The sequence below is a fragment of the Pithys albifrons genome, chromosome 14 (assembly GCF_047495875.1).
Source record: "Pithys albifrons albifrons isolate INPA30051 chromosome 14, PitAlb_v1, whole genome shotgun sequence".
Classification (NCBI taxonomy): domain Eukaryota; kingdom Metazoa; phylum Chordata; class Aves; order Passeriformes; family Thamnophilidae; genus Pithys; species Pithys albifrons.
The window spans coordinates 20,152,191-20,169,617 of NC_092471.1; the positions used below are offsets into that span (position 1 = coordinate 20,152,191).

A 17,427-nucleotide genomic window follows, 5' to 3' on the forward strand; every position below is an offset into this window, starting at 1 on the left:
TGTGGGTTCGATGGCCTGGCACATTGGATCCTCAGAAATACCAAGCTTTGGTAGATACTGGTGCCCAATGTACATTAATGCCATCAGAACATGAGAGTACAGAGGCTGTGTCTATTTCTGAAGTAACCAGAGGGTCTCAAGACTTATCAGTGGTAGAGGCTGACATGAGCTTGACCAATGGGAAAAGCATTCCCTTGTGACTGGGCCAGAAGCCCCTTGCATTCTTGGCATGGACTATTTAAAAAGGGGATACTTCAAGGACCCAAAGGGGTATTGATGGGCTTTTGGTGTAGCCACAGTGATTGGAGAGAAGTCCAAACAGTTGTCTGCTCTTCCTGGCCTCTCAGAAGACCCTTCTGCTGTGGGATTACTCCGAGTCAAAGATCAAGAAGTACCGATGGCCACTGCAACCGTACACAGGCGACAGTATCGTACGAACCGAGACGCTGTGACCCCCATCCTCAAGATGATCAGGAAGCTGGAGAGCCAAGGGGTGGCCAGCAGAACACACTCACCCTTCAACAGCCCTATCTGGCCTGTATGTAAATCAGATGGAGAATGGAGACTGACTGTGGACTATCGTGGCTTGAATGAAGTTACGCCACCGTTGAGTGCCGCTGTGCCAGATATGTTGGAGCTCCAGTATGAGACACATTGTATACATGTGTTTGCAAATGTCAGGAAAATATACTTTCTTTTTAATTCAGTTCAGTTTCTTTTGAGTTCTTCACTTTTCAGTTTTTTTTTCCTTTGCTACAGGGACTCAGGGGGGAGGGAGAGGGCAGTCCAGGGTTGGTAAGAAGCTGGGCCAAACCTGAGACAGGGGTGCACTGTCCAAAGGTGGTTTAAACAATGCACAGAACTGAGGAACTCAGTGCAGAGGGGTTGGATTGGTCCTGTCAGAATCTGCCCTGAGCCTGTGCAAGCAGAAGTTTGTCAAGTGTGGAGGATATCAAGCAGTTCTGGGGCAGTCACACCAATCCCCCTGCACTGCATTCCCCACCTGGATGAGTTCTGTGCTGTCCTTCACTGCCTCACACGCCCCAGGACTGTGTTGTTAAAATAATTCAGTGTTCTTCATTATTATTAGTTCTACAAATTGTCCAAACTGAGCCATAAGTAGCAAGTGTAACTTCAACATGCATGACAAAAATACTTAGGACTTCCTGCTACCTGTATTGTATTAACATCCAGGAAAGAGACTCTCTTGTCTGCCTGAGCTGCACGTTGCCTCTGTCTGGGGGTTGGTTTCTGAAAGAAAACAAATATATGAAGGCCATTTATTGCCATATTCTTACCACCTTGTATTACAGTAAATGAGGAGAGACCCTACTTTTTCTCAAAGCCAGATCTAAAGGCACTAAATTGAATTCTGAACAGGCAAGATGATTTATCAGAATTCATACACAAAAGACTTCTCAGGTTACATCACAGAACCCCTTGAGATTTTTGTATGATTTACATTATGGAATAATAAACCACTAAAATTACTCCAGACTCAGAGTCATTTAAACAGCTTAGATTATAAAAAAGCCCATTAAAGACTCCAGTGTTTTAATTGATACAATCTGATTGCTTTTATTTCCTAAACTGTGATACTAAAGTCCCTCCTTTTTCTGTGACCCTTACTTGCACTGGATTGTACTATGCATTATCAAAATTCTCTTAAATATCCAATGAAAAATCCAATAAAAACCCCAAAGTTAAGTAATATCATAATACTCAAACATTTCTGAGTCTTTTCTCAGAGACCTTTCTGAACAACTGCTTCATAAATTCTACTGATCTGAAACCTACTTGGTTTAACATTCATGAATACTGTACTAGAATAAAAAGTTCACAAAATCTCTCACAGCTTAAATATAATATAATAATATTATATTATAAATGTAATAACTTCCAATAATGTTCTAATGATAGTTTCAGTAAAAAAGAAAACAACTGAATTTAAGACTTTTCTTTTCAGGAAAGGTATAATTCAACTGGTTCTTGATCTCTTTATATGAAAAACCTGTCATTCAACAGTTAAAGATATTTTCCAGTTCAAGAATCTTTAACTTCATTAACTTTAAACATATTAAGATGAGCTAAACTATTTGAACTGAAAAAAAAAAAACTGAAGTGTTTATTTTATCAAAACCATCAGAGTCACAGAATGGCATAGGCTGGAAGGAAACTTAAAGATCTTTAGTTCCAAATCCCTGCAATGAGCAGGGACACCTTCCACTAGACCAAGCTGCTCTGAGCCCTCCAGCCTGGCCTTGGACACTTCCAGGGGTGGGGCAGCCACAGCTTCCCTGGGCAACCTGTGCCATATGAGGGAATGGCTGGAGCTGTGCCAGGGCAGGGACAGGGCACAGGGAATGGCTGGAGCTGTGCCAGGGCAGGGACAGCACCCAGGGAATGGCTGGAGCTGTGCCAGGGCAGGGACAGGGCACAGGGAATGGCTGGAGCTGTGCCAGGGCAGGGTCAGCACCCAGGGAATGGCTGGGGCTGTGCCAGGGCAGGGACAGGGCACAGGGAATGGCTGGAGCTGTGCCAGGGCAGGGTCAGCACCCAGGGAATGGCTGGAGCTGTGCCAGGGCAGGGACAGGGCACAGGGAATGGCTGGAGCTGTGCCAGGGCAGGGACAGGGCACAGGGAATGGCTGGGGCTGTGCCAGGGCAGGGACAGGGCACAGGGAATGGCTGGGGCTGTGCCAGGGCAGGGACAGGGCACAGGGAATGGCTGGGGCTGTGCCAGGGCAGGGACAGCACCCAGGGAATGGCTGGAACTGTGTCAGGGCAGGGACAGCACCCAGGGAATGGCTGGAGCTGTGCCAGGGCAGGGACAGGGCACAGGGAATGGCTGGAGCTGTGTCAGGGCAGGGACAGGGCACAGGGAATGGCTGGGGCTGTGCCAGGGCAGGGACAGCACCCAGGGAATGGCTGGGGCTGTGTCAGGGCAGGGACAGGGCACAGGGAATGGCTGGGGCTGTGCCAGGGCAGGGACAGCACCCAGGGAATGGCTGGGGCTGTGTCAGGGCAGGGACAGCACCCAGAGAATGGCTGGAGCTGTGTCAGGGCAGGGACAGGGCACAGGTAATGGCTGGAGCTGTGCCAGGGCAGGGACAGCACCCAGGGAATGGCTGGGGCTGTGCCAGGGCAGGGTCAGGTTGGATGTCAGGCAAGGGTCCTTCCCCCAGAGGGTGGTGGGCACTGACCAGGCTCCCCAGGGCAGTGGGCACAGCCCCGAGGCTGCCAGAGCTCCAGGAGGGTTTGGACAATTGGACAGGATGGGATTGTTGGGGTGTCCTGGGCAGGGCCAGGAGTTGGACTGGATGATCCTTGTGTTCCTCCCCACTCAGATTTGATGGTTCTATGATTCTCTGAAGAATTTTTTCCTAATATCCAATCTAAACCTACTCCCTTTCAGTTTGAATCCATTCCCCCTTGTCCTGCCACTCCAGGCTCTTGTGAAAAGTTTCTCCATCTCTCCTGTTGGCTCCCTCAGGAACTGGAAGGCTGTAATTAGGTCACCTTGAAGGTTCTCTTCTCCAGGGAGTAATTGTCTCCATGAAGCACAGACCCAAACATACCTGAGATGGTTGCTCATGTTCCCTAAAGTTGGATGTTACAAATCCCAGAGCTTTGGATGTCTCTTTGTAAGGAATAACAGCTTGATCCATAGGAACTTGTAACCTGATCCAGTATTCTATGGTGCCATAATTTTCCACATGTCCTGTTTTTCCTAAGGAATAAATAGAGAATTGCATTAATTTTCATTTCAGCATTAAAGCACTTCAGTGCAAAGCTGGGAAATGCCACAAAGGTTGGTTGATTTGTGTCTATGCATTGTGACAGTGTTTGTGACATGAGATCTGTAGCTCGTGCTAGAAACACAAACAACAACTCCTTTGGCTCCAAACGTGTGATCCAGAATCAAAATATGGCCACTTTTTCATTCTGTAATCTGCAATATTTGCTGTGCAACCTAGAGAGTAAGTTCAAGTCAAGTTCATTATTTTAATCTCTTTAAAGCAAATAAAGCTTAGGACAGTTTTGTATGTTAACAGTTGGAAGTGTCCCAAAAAGCAGCAGGCAATTTGAATTACTGGCAAAAGTACCACTTTATAGCAGCTTGTTAAACCAGATTATTTACAAAAGTGGGCAGTTAGAAGTCACTGAACATGCTGATCTGACAAGGCATTTCTAAAACAAAAAGGAAACAGCACAGAACATTCAATACTTCTTAAGAATGTCTTGTCCAGGATATCTTAAAATGATTTTAAAATGATGCACATAAATGTGCCTATAATAATGCACAAAATGTAAACCAACAACCCCACAGATTATGCTACTACATGGAATGTTATTAGCCATAATCTCCATATTTTGCACCTTTTTGATGCTTTATGATTATTAGATGAAGACTTTTGTCCTCCCAGTTTAAACTACACTATTTCTTTCATTATTGATAAGGAGGGAGAGGATATATTGATGCCATTTGGGCCTGATGTTTGATCCACATGAAGTGGAGGTGCCTCTTGGTTTGGTTTTTCCCCTCTTCCACTCTGGCCCTAAGTCCTTATGGTGAAAGAGAAAAGAGACAAAAAAACCTCCTAATTTTGTGAAATTTTTAATTGTGCTTTGCAAAATGTTTGCTCAGCAAAGCTGCTTAACTCAGGAAAAAGTGCTGGAGTCCCTTTGTTCTGGCACAGCCTGTCCAGCAGTGACAGAGCCCAGCCTGCCCTGGGTGAGAAGCCACACATTAAAGTCAGCTGGACACTTCAATAAGATATAATGGTAAAGATTCAAGATTTTGGGGAGTTAAAGCCAAGATTTTGGGGAGTTAAAGCCAAGATTTTGGGGAGTTAAAGCCAAGATTTTGGAGAGTTAAAGCCAAGATTTTGGAGAGTTAAAGCCAAGATTTTGGGGAGTTAAAGCCAAGACTTTACAAGTTTGACAGGTCATGCCACTGAACAAAGAAAAGTCCAACAGTGATGAAGACACTTCAAGACCACCCGAGGGATGAAGTCAGGAGACACCACCCACATTTCAGGCCAAAGGAAAGCTCTGCCCAAGATTTTGCCCAGTCATTAATATGGAAATTAGAAGGTGTTAACTATGAACTTAAGGCTATAAATGGCTCATTTTACACAAACAAGGCAGGCAGGTTTTTGCCCAGTATGAACTGGCTGGGCCTCCAGTGCTGTCAATAAATCCCTTTGCTGCTAAAAGACAAAAAGCTTCTTAGCAGTTCTTTATTTTGAAGCATTTTTCACTATCAGTGGGCAAAATTGCCCCTGTTGGTAGAATCACAAGAACATGCTCCACATCCAAGAGAAAAACCCCATTCTGTGTAAACCCTGTTGGTTTTTTTTTCCCTTTGAAATCATAACACACAAATTCATTTTTGGCCAACCACGTATTGATCCTCACTTACAGTGCAGCATCAAACAGAGTACTCTGTGACATGTTAATTACCAACTAGATTTGCTGTGTTGTAGATCCTGCCATTGCTCTCCAGGACTTCATGGAAGTTCAGGTGACAAGAGGCAAGTGTTTCATAGTCAATGCCATAAGCTCTGTGGAGCTCCAGTGGGATGCTGTGTTGCTGCACGTAGTGACAGAAGGTGTCATCAGCCTGCACGACGTACTGGGAGGTGAAGTCGTAGGATGGGGCTCTCCCATGGACTACTGGGGTGATCTGAAGCTCAAAGTCATAGAATGCATAAGTACAAAAAGTTGCAGGTTCCTGGTCACCAAAGGCGTGCAGAGCTTCAGAAGAGAAGGTCACTTTGCTGATGTGAATTTCAAAAAGGTTCTCTCCTCTTTCTAAATGAACAGTTTCAGCAAATTCATCCACGGGATCACTTGGCAATATTTCTGGTCTGGACTTGTGTGGTTTTGTATCATAGACAATATCTCTTAGTTGGGCTGCAACAGATAAAATAGAACTATAATATGGTTGTCTTCTGAACTATAATATGGTTGTCTTTTAAACTATTATATGGTTGTCTTTTAAACTATTATATGGTTGCCTTTGAACTATAATATGGTTGTCTTTTAAACTATAACATGGTTGTCTTCTGAACTATAATATGGTTGTCTTTTAAACTATTATATGGTTGTCTTCTGAACTATAACATGGTTGTCTTCTGAACTATAATATGGTTGTTTTTTAAACTATTATATGGTTGTCTTTTAAACTATTATATGGTTGCCTTTGAACTATTATATGGTTGTCTTTTAAACTATGCTATGACTGTCTTTTAAACTATGCTATGGTTGCCTTTTAAACTATTATATGGTTGTCTTCTGAACTGTAACATGGTTGTCTTCTGAACTATAACATGGTTGTCTTCTGAACTATAACATGGTTGTCTTTGAACTATAATATGGTTGTCTTTGAACTATAACATGGTTGTCTTTTAAACTATTTTATGGTTGTCTTTGAACTATAACATGGTTGTCTTTGAACTATAATATGGTTGTCTTTTAAACTATTATATGGTTGTCTTCTGAACTATTATATGGTTGTCTTTTAAACTATTATATGGTTGTCTTTTAAACTATTATATGGTTGTCTTTTAAACTATAATATGGTTGTCTTTTAAACTATTATATGGTTGTCTTTTAAACTATTATATGGTTGTCTTCTGAACTATAACATGGTTGTCTTTGAACTATAATATGGTTGTCTTTTAAACTATTATATGGTTGTCTTCTGAACTATAATTTGGTTGTCTTTTAAACTATTATATGGTTGTCTTTGAACTATACTATGGTTGTCTTTTAAACTATGCTATGACTGTCTTTTAAACTATGCTATGGTTGCCTTTTAAACTATTATATGGTTGTCTTCTGAACTATAACATGGTTGCCTTTGAACTATAATATGGTTGTCTTTTAAACTATGCTATGGTTGCCTTTTAAACTATTATATGGTTGTCTTTTAAACTATGCTATGGTTGCCTTTTAAACTATGCTATGGTTGTCTTTTAAACTATACTGTGGTTGTGTTTTTTAAACATAAAATATAATCAGTGACTGAGTAGAAAGGATAAAAGCCTAATTCAATAATATTAACAATGTTACTTTCTTAAAGGCATTATAAAAAAAGAAAATAAATCACATTTAAAATCATACATCTAATGCTCACTGAGGACACTGACAACAATCAAGAGTGTTTTTTTTCTCAGAGGACTTGCTTCAGTGTACATAAAAATACACATGCCCCTAACAGTTATTATCAGATTTTAAGGGAATTAAAAAGCAGAAATTCAGAAGTTATATGTAATGTTCAAAATAAGTATCACTATGCAAACATACCAGAGATTTAACATGCATGTTTTTGTAGGGTTGAACTGAATTTGCAAAGGAAAGAAATAATACATCTGACTTGTGCCATCTGTTAAATCTTGAGTGACTGAACTATCAGCAAAACCCTCTGCCTGCTGTCCAGCCCCAGCTGGTCAGTTCTTAACACGTGGCTTACTCTGCTTTGTGGATTAGCTGTTTGCTTAGTAACTGTCCCTCAAGTCAGTCAAACAGCACACAGATAATTTTCCATGAAAGAACTGACCTTTCTACCAGTTTTGGGAATGGAAATGTTTCAACTGAAGAACGAATTTACAACAGTAATTTGCAAGAGATGAAATAATACAAAAAAATTAGAGAAGAATCATAGAATATGCTGAGTTGGAAGGGACACATCAGGATCATCAAGTCCAATAAAGATACCTTCTAGTTTTCTGATACGTGCAGCTCTGATATCCAGAAGGTGGGCATACTGTTCCAGTTGTAACTCATAGTCCTTCTGTATCCTTTCCATATTTTTTGTCATTGTTTCTACTTCAGTCTGAAAAAAAAAAATTGGATGTAAAAGGGACTTGTCTGCACTGATAATGCACATGCTTTGGGCTACAAATCAAAAGACAGATTTGAAGAAGAAACATTTACAGCACACAAAAACGCAGCAGTTTTTAATTCATCAGTACAGCAATCAGTCCTAATTTCAGCAAAATCTAAAAATATTATTTAGAAAAACAGAGTAGCTATTCTTTCAGGACAATCACACAGAATCACACAGGCTATTCTGAGCTGGAAGGGACCCACAAGGATCATCAAGTCCAACTCTTAAGTCAATGGTCCACACAGGGGATTGAACCCATGAGCTTGGCATTATTACAGCCAAGTTTTAACTACCTTGTTATTTTAGACTTTGTAGGGATAAGTAACTCTCTTCCAGAAGACACTGCTACCCACGAGGCAGTTACTTTTTGCTAAGGAAGTTTTCCTGCCTGGAAAGAGGGATCTTTCCCAGACACAGCTTTGGGATGTTTCTCTGCATGCACCCCAAAGGAGTTACCCCTGGGCACAACAGAGAGAACACTCACAGAAAAAGATGCTTATTTGGTGAGGACATTCACTGTCTTACCTCTGCAGAGCTGGAAAGAGCTCAGAGATAATGCCAAGAAGGCAAAGTTTGAGGGCTCTGATCAGGCTGAGTTAAAAGACTACACAGTTATATTCATTTGGACCCCAGGCTGTTTTAAACAACAGTTTCAACAACAGCAAATTTAATGTTCAGTCCCCTCTGCACAGACTGGCTTTGCTGCTGAATGTGCAAGTCTTGGTTACTGCAAATGTCAAAGCTACAAATGTTGAAGTGTTATTATCAGGTGATTTTGGGAGTAGAGTTTAGTACCTGGTAATCTTTGCTAATTTTGTGCTGCACAATTAACATATTCCTTGTCTTTTCAAGTTCTTGCACTGTTTCTGCATGTGTTAACTGCAGCTCTCTCATGGAGTGTTGTAAATCTTTAGGGGGGTCATCCTCTGGTTTTTCCAGAAACTGAAGGTCTCCATTCTTCTGCTGCTTTTGATCCTGGAGAAAGTTAAAACAGTTACTAGAACAAACTTCTGCAAAAGATTTGGATGTGTTTGTGCCTGGCTAAATGCAACACTGGGGTGTACTTTTGGTACAACAAGACAGCAGAACTTCATAAATTTTGAGCATGTGGTAACACAAAAATAGGAATGAGGGAGACTGGAAAGTGTCAGGTCATGTTAAGCAATGGAATCCTGTGATTCCAATTAAAAAGCATCAGCTATTCAGAGGGAATCATTCTTATCCATCCAATGAAAATACAAACCTCTTAATATTTTGCTTTTCATTTAATTAATAATCCTGCTTCGGTGAATGCACAAAATCTTAATTATTATTCTCAAATCCACAGTAGTTCTGTTATTAATATTGGGGTTTTAACTTTCATCTAGGGTTTTTTGATGTTTCTTCTTTCTTTTCTTTTCATTATCATTTGCATTTCTCTTGCAGAAAAAGATTACAAACACTTCCTCAAGAAAATAAAACCTAAGTGACTCAAACGAGTGGAAACTTGCTGCAAACTTATTTGTTCACTGATTTCTTCCTCCCAGTTTGTTTTCAAATTGTGCAAGGGGGAAAAAATAGAATATTTTCTAAGTATTTTTGTTTTACTGTTTTAATAAACAGAGAGAAGTTGCTGAGCATTGCAGGACCCCATATTAGACCTTCCATGCTTATGGTATGCCCTCATAAATGACAGAATTAGTAAACAAAATTCTACTTTATAAATATTATAGAAAGAACAAGATGTCAAGATAAGCCACTTAACTGAGGAAAAAACAAGTTGTTTTTTAAATGGTTGCGAATCTCATGTAAAATAATACAATTAATACAAAATAAACAGCATCATAGAATGATCTGGGTTGGAAGGGATCCTAAAGATCATCTAGTTCCAACCCCTCATAGGCTCATTCTTTTTGAATTACCTTTAGAAGCAGGAGGGCTTCATTGAGTTCTGCCACATCAACATCATTTGCCTGAAAATTAATGGAAAGATGTCATCAAATATGATTCAAATACATTAAAATAACAAGACAAGATACTTTGCTTGACAGCATGAATAAATGACCACTTATATTTCTGTATTCTTTTACTTTCAAGAAGTATTTGCACTATGCATAAAACACAGAGGTTTTTCTTTCTCATATTCTCAACAGAATTAAGAGTTCACCTTTGTCAAAAACTTCATTTGATTTTTCAGATCATCCAGTTGTTGCTTTTGTTCCAGGTAGCACAACTGCAGGTCTTTGTTGTCTTGTATCAGCTTTTCCTTTTGATCTTAATATAGAAGAACAAAACATCACAATTCAACAGTTAAGAAAAATTAAAACTTGCTTTTTTGCCATCTTCAACATGCATGAAAATTTCATTTCTAAATGCAGAAACAAATGTACTTTGTATGGGGAAATATTTGTGTCTTGGTTTCAGCCAGGACAGGGGTAATTTTCGCAGTAGCCAGGAGGTGCAAGGCCAGGACACAAAGGACAGGACAGGGAAAGGCAATTCCTTTCAGGTCATGCAGAAGGACATGGCTGGGTATTGTCAGGGGTCCTGTGTGGTCTTGTACCCCGTTATTAACATTGTTCTTGTTACTGTTTGTTTTCTTATCTCACTGCTGTTTCCAGTAAACTGTTCTTATCTCAACCCTTTTGTGCATCTGATTCTCCTCTCCAGCCACCTGGGACCAGTTTGTCCCTGTGTGGGGGTGACCAAAGCTGTGCATTCTAAACCCTCTGGGCCATTGCCCAGCAACTGTTCCCAATGGCCCATTGGCAGCAGCTGCCCAGGGCACAGCTGAGCCCTCAGGCTGGGAGCTGGCTGGGAAAGAAGCCTGGCAGAGGAGCTGGGAGAACTGCCCTGCAGGGACTCCTTGGCACCTCCACACCCACCTGAGGGCTCAGCTCTGCTCAGGGGCCAGCAACCATTTCAAAATCCCCCCTGACTGCCAGAGTCAGATCCCCCAGTGTGGAACTCCCTGCCCTGGGGGAGGCACTGGGGGCTCCCACCCAAACCTGAGGGGAGACAATCTTGGGCTTTGGGGACTGGAGGGACCACTGGTGGGATTCAAAGGAGGAGCAGAACCTGGCCAGGAGGAGCCCCCCACTCTCCACCAGACTGTGCCATCATCTGCACCAACAGGTTTGTCCCCTCCTTTGCCTTTGGACTCGAGGGAACCACGTGGGGCTCAGCACAGGGGCCACCAAACCCCCCTGTGTTTGTGCCCCAGGGGGTGGGTTACACTGCTGGGGTTGGGGGTTAAACCCAATTTCTCTTTGTGCCATTGCATTTATTGTAATTTTGTTATTAAATTGTAACTGGTTTCATGTAACTGCAAACAGAATAGTGGTTTATAATTTTAGAGAGACTGTCAGATGGGATTCTTTTCTGTAAGAACATTTAAAGTAGAGAAATACTGAATAGAAAGTAAATATTAACCCAACAGCCAAAGAATGAATGCAGCTGAAGTTACACAGGCCTCATTCAGCACAGAGTCTGTATTGGGTCAATTTTTGTACTTAATAGATACTCATAATTTAATCATACTGAGCAAATGTACAGGGAAAAGGCAGCTTTGAAAACCCCACCCACAGAAACCACACAGCAACATGTGGGTTCAGTACCCCTGAACTCCAGTATCACAGAAACAGACCTCTTTCTGCTTTGATCTTGTCAAGGATTTCATTTTTGTCTGCTAAATCAGATTTGATAGCAGTCTCTAGTTTAGCAATTTGCAGTTTCAGTTGCTGTTCCTTTGACTTCCACTGCTGTTCATGAGGCACACTGAACACACTGTGATAAAACACAAGGCATGTGAAAAAAAAAATTAGTTTCACAATAAAGAAGGTAATTTTTGCCTTTAATATGCTTGTGGCAATTGGCAGGAATTATTTATTTTCTTTCCCAGTAGAAGTGAAATTGCAGCTTTTATGCAAACAAACCACTCCTCAAAAATAAACACTGGAGAAAGTGTGGGTTATCAAACTTTATATAGATTTATTGAGAAGTGCTGGAAGAACATATACAAAAAGCACAAACACCCCTTTGCTAAAAAAACCAAATAAACCAACAAAACCCAATCCCAAAATAACCCTAATGCAATATATGTCCACCTAGATGTATCTTTTCAACAATAACTCTAAAGAAAATTATTAGAAATTTAAGTAAGAATTTCTTTATGTTCAAAATAAAGCGACTCCTACTTGTTTTTGTTATGTTTTTTAAAAGCAGTAATCTATTACTTCAAGAGTATTAGAAAAAGTTGTTCTATTTCAACAGAACAGATGAAATACAGACAGAAAACCACAGAAGTTTCCAAACACACTTAGTGAGAAGATAAACTGGAGCCTGAAAAAATTTCCATGTGTGCACAAACACTCAACATACAGATGAAATCCAGCACAGTGTATGATCCATTCAACAGCACCAGAATCTGGGTTTTATACACAGAAACCAAAACTTACCTGTCATGCAGCTTATCATAGTTTTCTTTCAAGAGTTCATTCTCCTTTTCTAGATCGTTTATTCTTTCCTGTAACTAAAATGAAGGAGGAAGTTTCATTTCAGCACAAAAAGAAACTACAGTGTGAAGACAAATAGTTAATAATTTGTAGGCTATTACTTGTTCTTTTTACACAGAATCAAAATGACAGAATATTCTGAGCAGGAAGGGACTCACAAGGACCATGAAGTCCAGCTCGTAAGTGAATGGCCCATTTGCTCTGACCAGTGGAGCCAATCCCAGGGGCCACATCAGCTGCTCAGAAGCTTCAAAATAACACATGGATTTACATTTGGCACAGTCTTTTTCATGTCATTTATATGAAGCTGGGACTGTTGAAGTGGAACAGTATCTAATCACATCCTCTTATGCAAAATAATATAAAAACCTACAGCATTACTTTTTTAATTTCCATTTCAGTATTAGCATTAGCTATTGTAAGACTTTTTTATAATAAATATTTTCTGAAGATGTTATAGAAACATGTCCTTGCTTTCAAAATACTCACTAAAGCAGGATCTGATTGTAAAACTATGAGATACCTTAACTGAGAAGACACCTCTATGCCTTACAATAGTTTAAAGGTTTGGAGGAAGTATCTGTGAGATAATCTTGGTAAAGAGGTGAACCAGGTGGTAAAACTAAATTTAAGTTGCTACAAAATGTAAGAAAAAACAAGTAAATTTATAGACTCTTACTCCTCATACACTGAAGAGAATGAGGAATAAACCACTTGATATTTAGCCCTAAATCTGGATACCTGTTAGGGATGACACTACTCTCTGAGAGCCACTAGACAAAGAACCAGAAGTGACTGATTTGAACTGCTAAATCAGATGGAATCCTACACTGTGCTGTAATGAAATCAGACTGAAAAATACTAATAAAGGAACTATGCATTTGCAATAAATCAAATATGATTTTTCTTCAGATAACAAAACACTTATTCAGTATCAGAACTGAGGTTTAACCTCAAATACTGTCCAAACACTGGTGCAGTGATGATGTGGCACAGGAATCAGGTGTGGTTCACAATTCTATAAAATGAAAGCAGCAGCCACTGTTTTTAATTTTCAATAGGATAACAGTATATATATATATATCACCAGGTCAATCTTCTAAATGTGTTTGAAAGGTCTATTCACATTTCTGAAATTAAAAGGTACCCTATCATTAAGTTTTCCCTTATCTAAATGTAGTACCCAAGGCAGATCAGAGATCTCTTGCACACAATCTCACCTCTTCTGTCCTCCTGTTTGAAATAGTTACTGATTGCAATTCTTTTTGAAGATGGAGGCACTTCAATCTTTCCTCTTTAAGCTGCACATTCAGTTCATCACCTTTTGCTAATAAAGCATCATGGTTGGTCCTCAAATTCTTAAGGTTCTGTGAGAAGGAAAGAAGGAAGGAAAAAAATAAATCACACTGAGTAGAATGTTCCTACAGAGCATATTCCAACAGGGGTTTCTCATGGCACATTGAACACATGCCAGCAGGAGACATTCCTGAAAGGAACTGAAAGCAACTTTCATTACACATGGCCAAGAGAAGGTGCCATTCTTGCTGCCCTCAGGAACATTAAACTCTCAGTTCAGTCATGATAAAAACAACCAAGAAATATATCTGTTAAACAGTTAAAAGATTTTTGTTGCAGTTACAGTGGTTGCACATGCTGACCAAAACCTACTGCAGCAGCAGGCAAAAATGAATGTTGACCACAGTTATGTTGATCACAAAGCTTGCCACAGCTTTCTTAACCCTTACATTTATATAAACCCATATATATATACACACAGTAGTAGATACATAATTGTTTCATAACCCTAATGCACTCCTGTTTCCCTGCTAGCAGTACTTTACAAGGGATCTGGAATTGCACTTACTTTTTTATCTACTTCAATGGACTACAGTAAGGCACATTTTACCAATTTTAATATTAAAGGAAGGATGCTGATAGAGCATTTAAGTCAAAGCTGTCCCAGTTCAGCAGGTGGGACCAGTTTCTCCCTGGGTGGGTGTGACCAAAGCTGGGCATTCTAAACCCTCTGGGCCATTGCCCAGCAACTGTTCCCAATGGCCCATTGGCAGCAGCTGCCCAGGGCACAGCTGAGCCCTCAGGCTGGGAGCTGGCTGGGAAAGAAGCCTGGCAGAGGAGCTGGGAGAACTGCCCTGCAGGGACTCCTTGGCACCTCCACACCCACCTGAGGGCTCAGCTCTGCTCAGGGGCCAGCAACCATTCCAAAATCCCCCCTGACTGCCAGAGTCACATCCCCCAGGGTGGAACTCCCTGCCCTGGGGGAGGCACTGGGGGCTCCCACCCAAACCTGAGGGGAGACAATCTTGCGGTTTGGGGACTTATGGGACCATTTGCTGGATCCAGAGGATGAGCAGCCCCTGGACAGGAGGAGCCCCCCACTCTCCACCAGACTGTGCCATCATCTGCACCAACAGGTTTGTCCCCTCCTTTTCCTTTGGACTCAAGGGAACCACGTGGGGCTCAGCACAGGGGCCACCAAACCCCCCTGTGTTTGTGCCCCAGGGGACTGGGTTACACTGCTGGGGTTGGGGGATTAAACCCAATTTCTCTTTGTGCCATTGCATTTATTGTAATATTGTTATTAATTTGTAACTCTGACTTATAATCTCTCCTGAGTTGGGTTTGTTTCTCCTGCTGGTTCACCTTTACACCCACACTGTTGGGTCTGGAAGCCAGCAGAAGTGGAGTTAATATTCCCTGTGCCATAAACAGTGGAGACAAAACTAAAGAGATAAAGGTCAGCTTATCTTCTGTGATTAAGCCAGCAGGTGCCAGAGACTGGACATCACTTCTCCCCCTGTCCCTGCCCTAACACCAGTCCCTGAGTCTCTATATTGTAACACAGAATTCAATAAAGTGGCTTTGGTTTGAATTGCAGATTGGCACTGTGGTTTATTCCTGCAGAGACACATCTGTCATGACAAAAGTCTTTCTTTAAATGATCAGGAATCCCTGAAGACAACCCAGGTCATCCATAATCTGCTTGGCATGACTTTGCAGATAAAATCAGACACCTGCTAGACCCTTCTGAAAGAAAGAGCAATTAAGACTAAAAATCCCTACTCCATTTGGAGCAGCTTGAGTGCAACACAGTATGTGGCTCATGTTCATGTACTAAACATGGTCAGCAACTGAGTATAATTTGATTTTCTATTTAGCATGTTAATGTGACAAGAGCATAGGAATATTACTGATCAAACTGCAATCACCTCTTGAAGCTGGAGAAATTTTCCTTCCATTGCTGAGAGGGCGTTGCTTTTCTCAGCCAGCTGTTTCCGGACCTTGATCATTTCCACATTGTCCTGAATGTTCAGCCTTCAAAGTCAAAAAGAAATGCATCATGAGCACACATTCAGAAGAAGATTTAGTGCATGATACTCACAGGAATTTCTTCTTCTACAATCCACACTCCAGAATTTAGGGAAATAAATGGTACAAAAACTTCAATCAATACATCCACATCTTTGCTTACTGTACAGAACTGGGTATGACAGGAAGAGAAAACAATCCTACACCTTAAGTGAATGTTTTTCACTCACTTCTTTCCCACCATCCAAAGTATTTGGTGCCAATAGAATACTATTCTGCATTCACAGTTTGCACCTATCAACCATTGCTAAGAAAATATGACTTAGCAATTTATACCATAACATCTTAAGGCTGGTATTCAAACAACCTGTAGGTATGTCTTAATTATATGACAATCACTTCATATCCATGTTCTTACAATTCCAAGATTAGTTTGAGCATGTGTGTTTAACAGAAAAGATGTTTAAAATAATTCAAAATTTTACCATTTATTTAATGGTTTTCCTTACTTGAAACAGAGCAACCAAACCCCATTATTTTTACAAGAATGGGAGGAGAAAATAATAATTATTATTATTATTGCAATTTTTTCTAAAAATGAAAGAAAAAATTAAATATTTCTGAATTCACTGTAGTCACAGTGTGAGGAATTATTTATGATGATGATTTCTTTAACTTCCTTAAGGTATAAAAAGGAAATTCTGAATAGGGGGACTTTTGACTTGGTGAGTAATTTAACAGCAACCATTCTGGTGCATTATTTCTGTCCTGCCTCTGACACACAACAAAATGCTCAGACATCATAATGGGAGCCTTCCCCTGAAAGGCACTACAGGAACTGACCACATATTTCTTATCCAGGTAGAAGTGTCACTGAAATCAAATGAGTAAGGAATGCAGGATCATACCATATTTGATCCTTAATATAATTAAAGAGAACAGTCTGAAATTGAAACAGTCACTGGGGGAAGACAGAGGCAATGTCATGTATTTTTGCAAAAGTAAAGGAGAAGAAAGAGAAAGAACAGAGATTAAACTAAGACAGGCTTTACTTTGAAACACATTTCACAAGCACTTTTTTTTGTTTTTCCATACAGCTCTATCACATGCCTTCAAAAATCTGCTAATCTACCCCTGCAGTGTAGGAAATTATGTAACTTTCCTAATTAGTGGATTTAATTACAAGAATTAATAGTCAAGGAACAGTAGGTGATTAAATTTTATGACTTGAACTTCAACTGAATCTGTATCAGCTGGAAATGAATTCTCTAACATTGTAATTATCAACTTCTTTATTTATGAAAAAACCCTTATAACTTATTATCAGCACCATCTCCTTCCTTAGAGTTGCCCATGGCTATTTGGCAAAACATTTTAAGACTCAGTTTCACCAAAGGGAAAAAAACTAGTAAGGCACATATTCCTTTATGGAAATCATGAGTTCCACAGCTCTGTGTAAACATTCTGTAGCGTGCAAACAAGTCAAAAATAAGTTTCTCCATTGTTTTCTGCCTCTCAGTACATTCTGCTAACACTGCTGTGTCAGCTTTCGTGGAAAAGCTTTCTCAGGGAAATATTTCCTGCCAGAAGATCCCGCCTTTGTGGTCAGTTTCCCACATCTGGACCTGACTACGTGCCAAAAAACATGTGTAGGAGTTGGAAAAGCATTATAAAAACCTGAAGATGAATTCAGAAGTTGGAGGAACAAGAG

At 40.5% G+C, this 17,427-nt stretch overlaps 1 protein-coding gene across 2 annotated transcripts in view; it reads right to left on the reverse strand.

Moving 5' to 3' along the window:
• LOC139678538 (protein fantom-like) overlaps positions 1-17,427 on the reverse strand; it is a 53,070-nt gene that overhangs the window by 20,236 nt on the left and 15,407 nt on the right. For both annotated transcript variants that reach the window (XM_071569420.1, XM_071569421.1), the window contains exons 7-17: positions 15,617-15,722; positions 13,610-13,756; positions 12,333-12,406; positions 11,522-11,661; positions 10,043-10,149; positions 9,798-9,848; positions 8,692-8,871; positions 7,725-7,842; positions 5,466-5,918; positions 3,578-3,729; positions 1,174-1,251 (exon numbers count right to left, since the gene is read on the reverse strand). In XM_071569420.1, the coding sequence (XP_071425521.1) occupies positions 1,174-1,251; positions 3,578-3,729; positions 5,466-5,918; positions 7,725-7,842; positions 8,692-8,871; positions 9,798-9,848; positions 10,043-10,149; positions 11,522-11,661; positions 12,333-12,406; positions 13,610-13,756; positions 15,617-15,722 (1,606 nt within the window). The remainder of the gene's footprint in view (positions 1-1,173; positions 1,252-3,577; positions 3,730-5,465; positions 5,919-7,724; positions 7,843-8,691; positions 8,872-9,797; positions 9,849-10,042; positions 10,150-11,521; positions 11,662-12,332; positions 12,407-13,609; positions 13,757-15,616; positions 15,723-17,427) is intronic.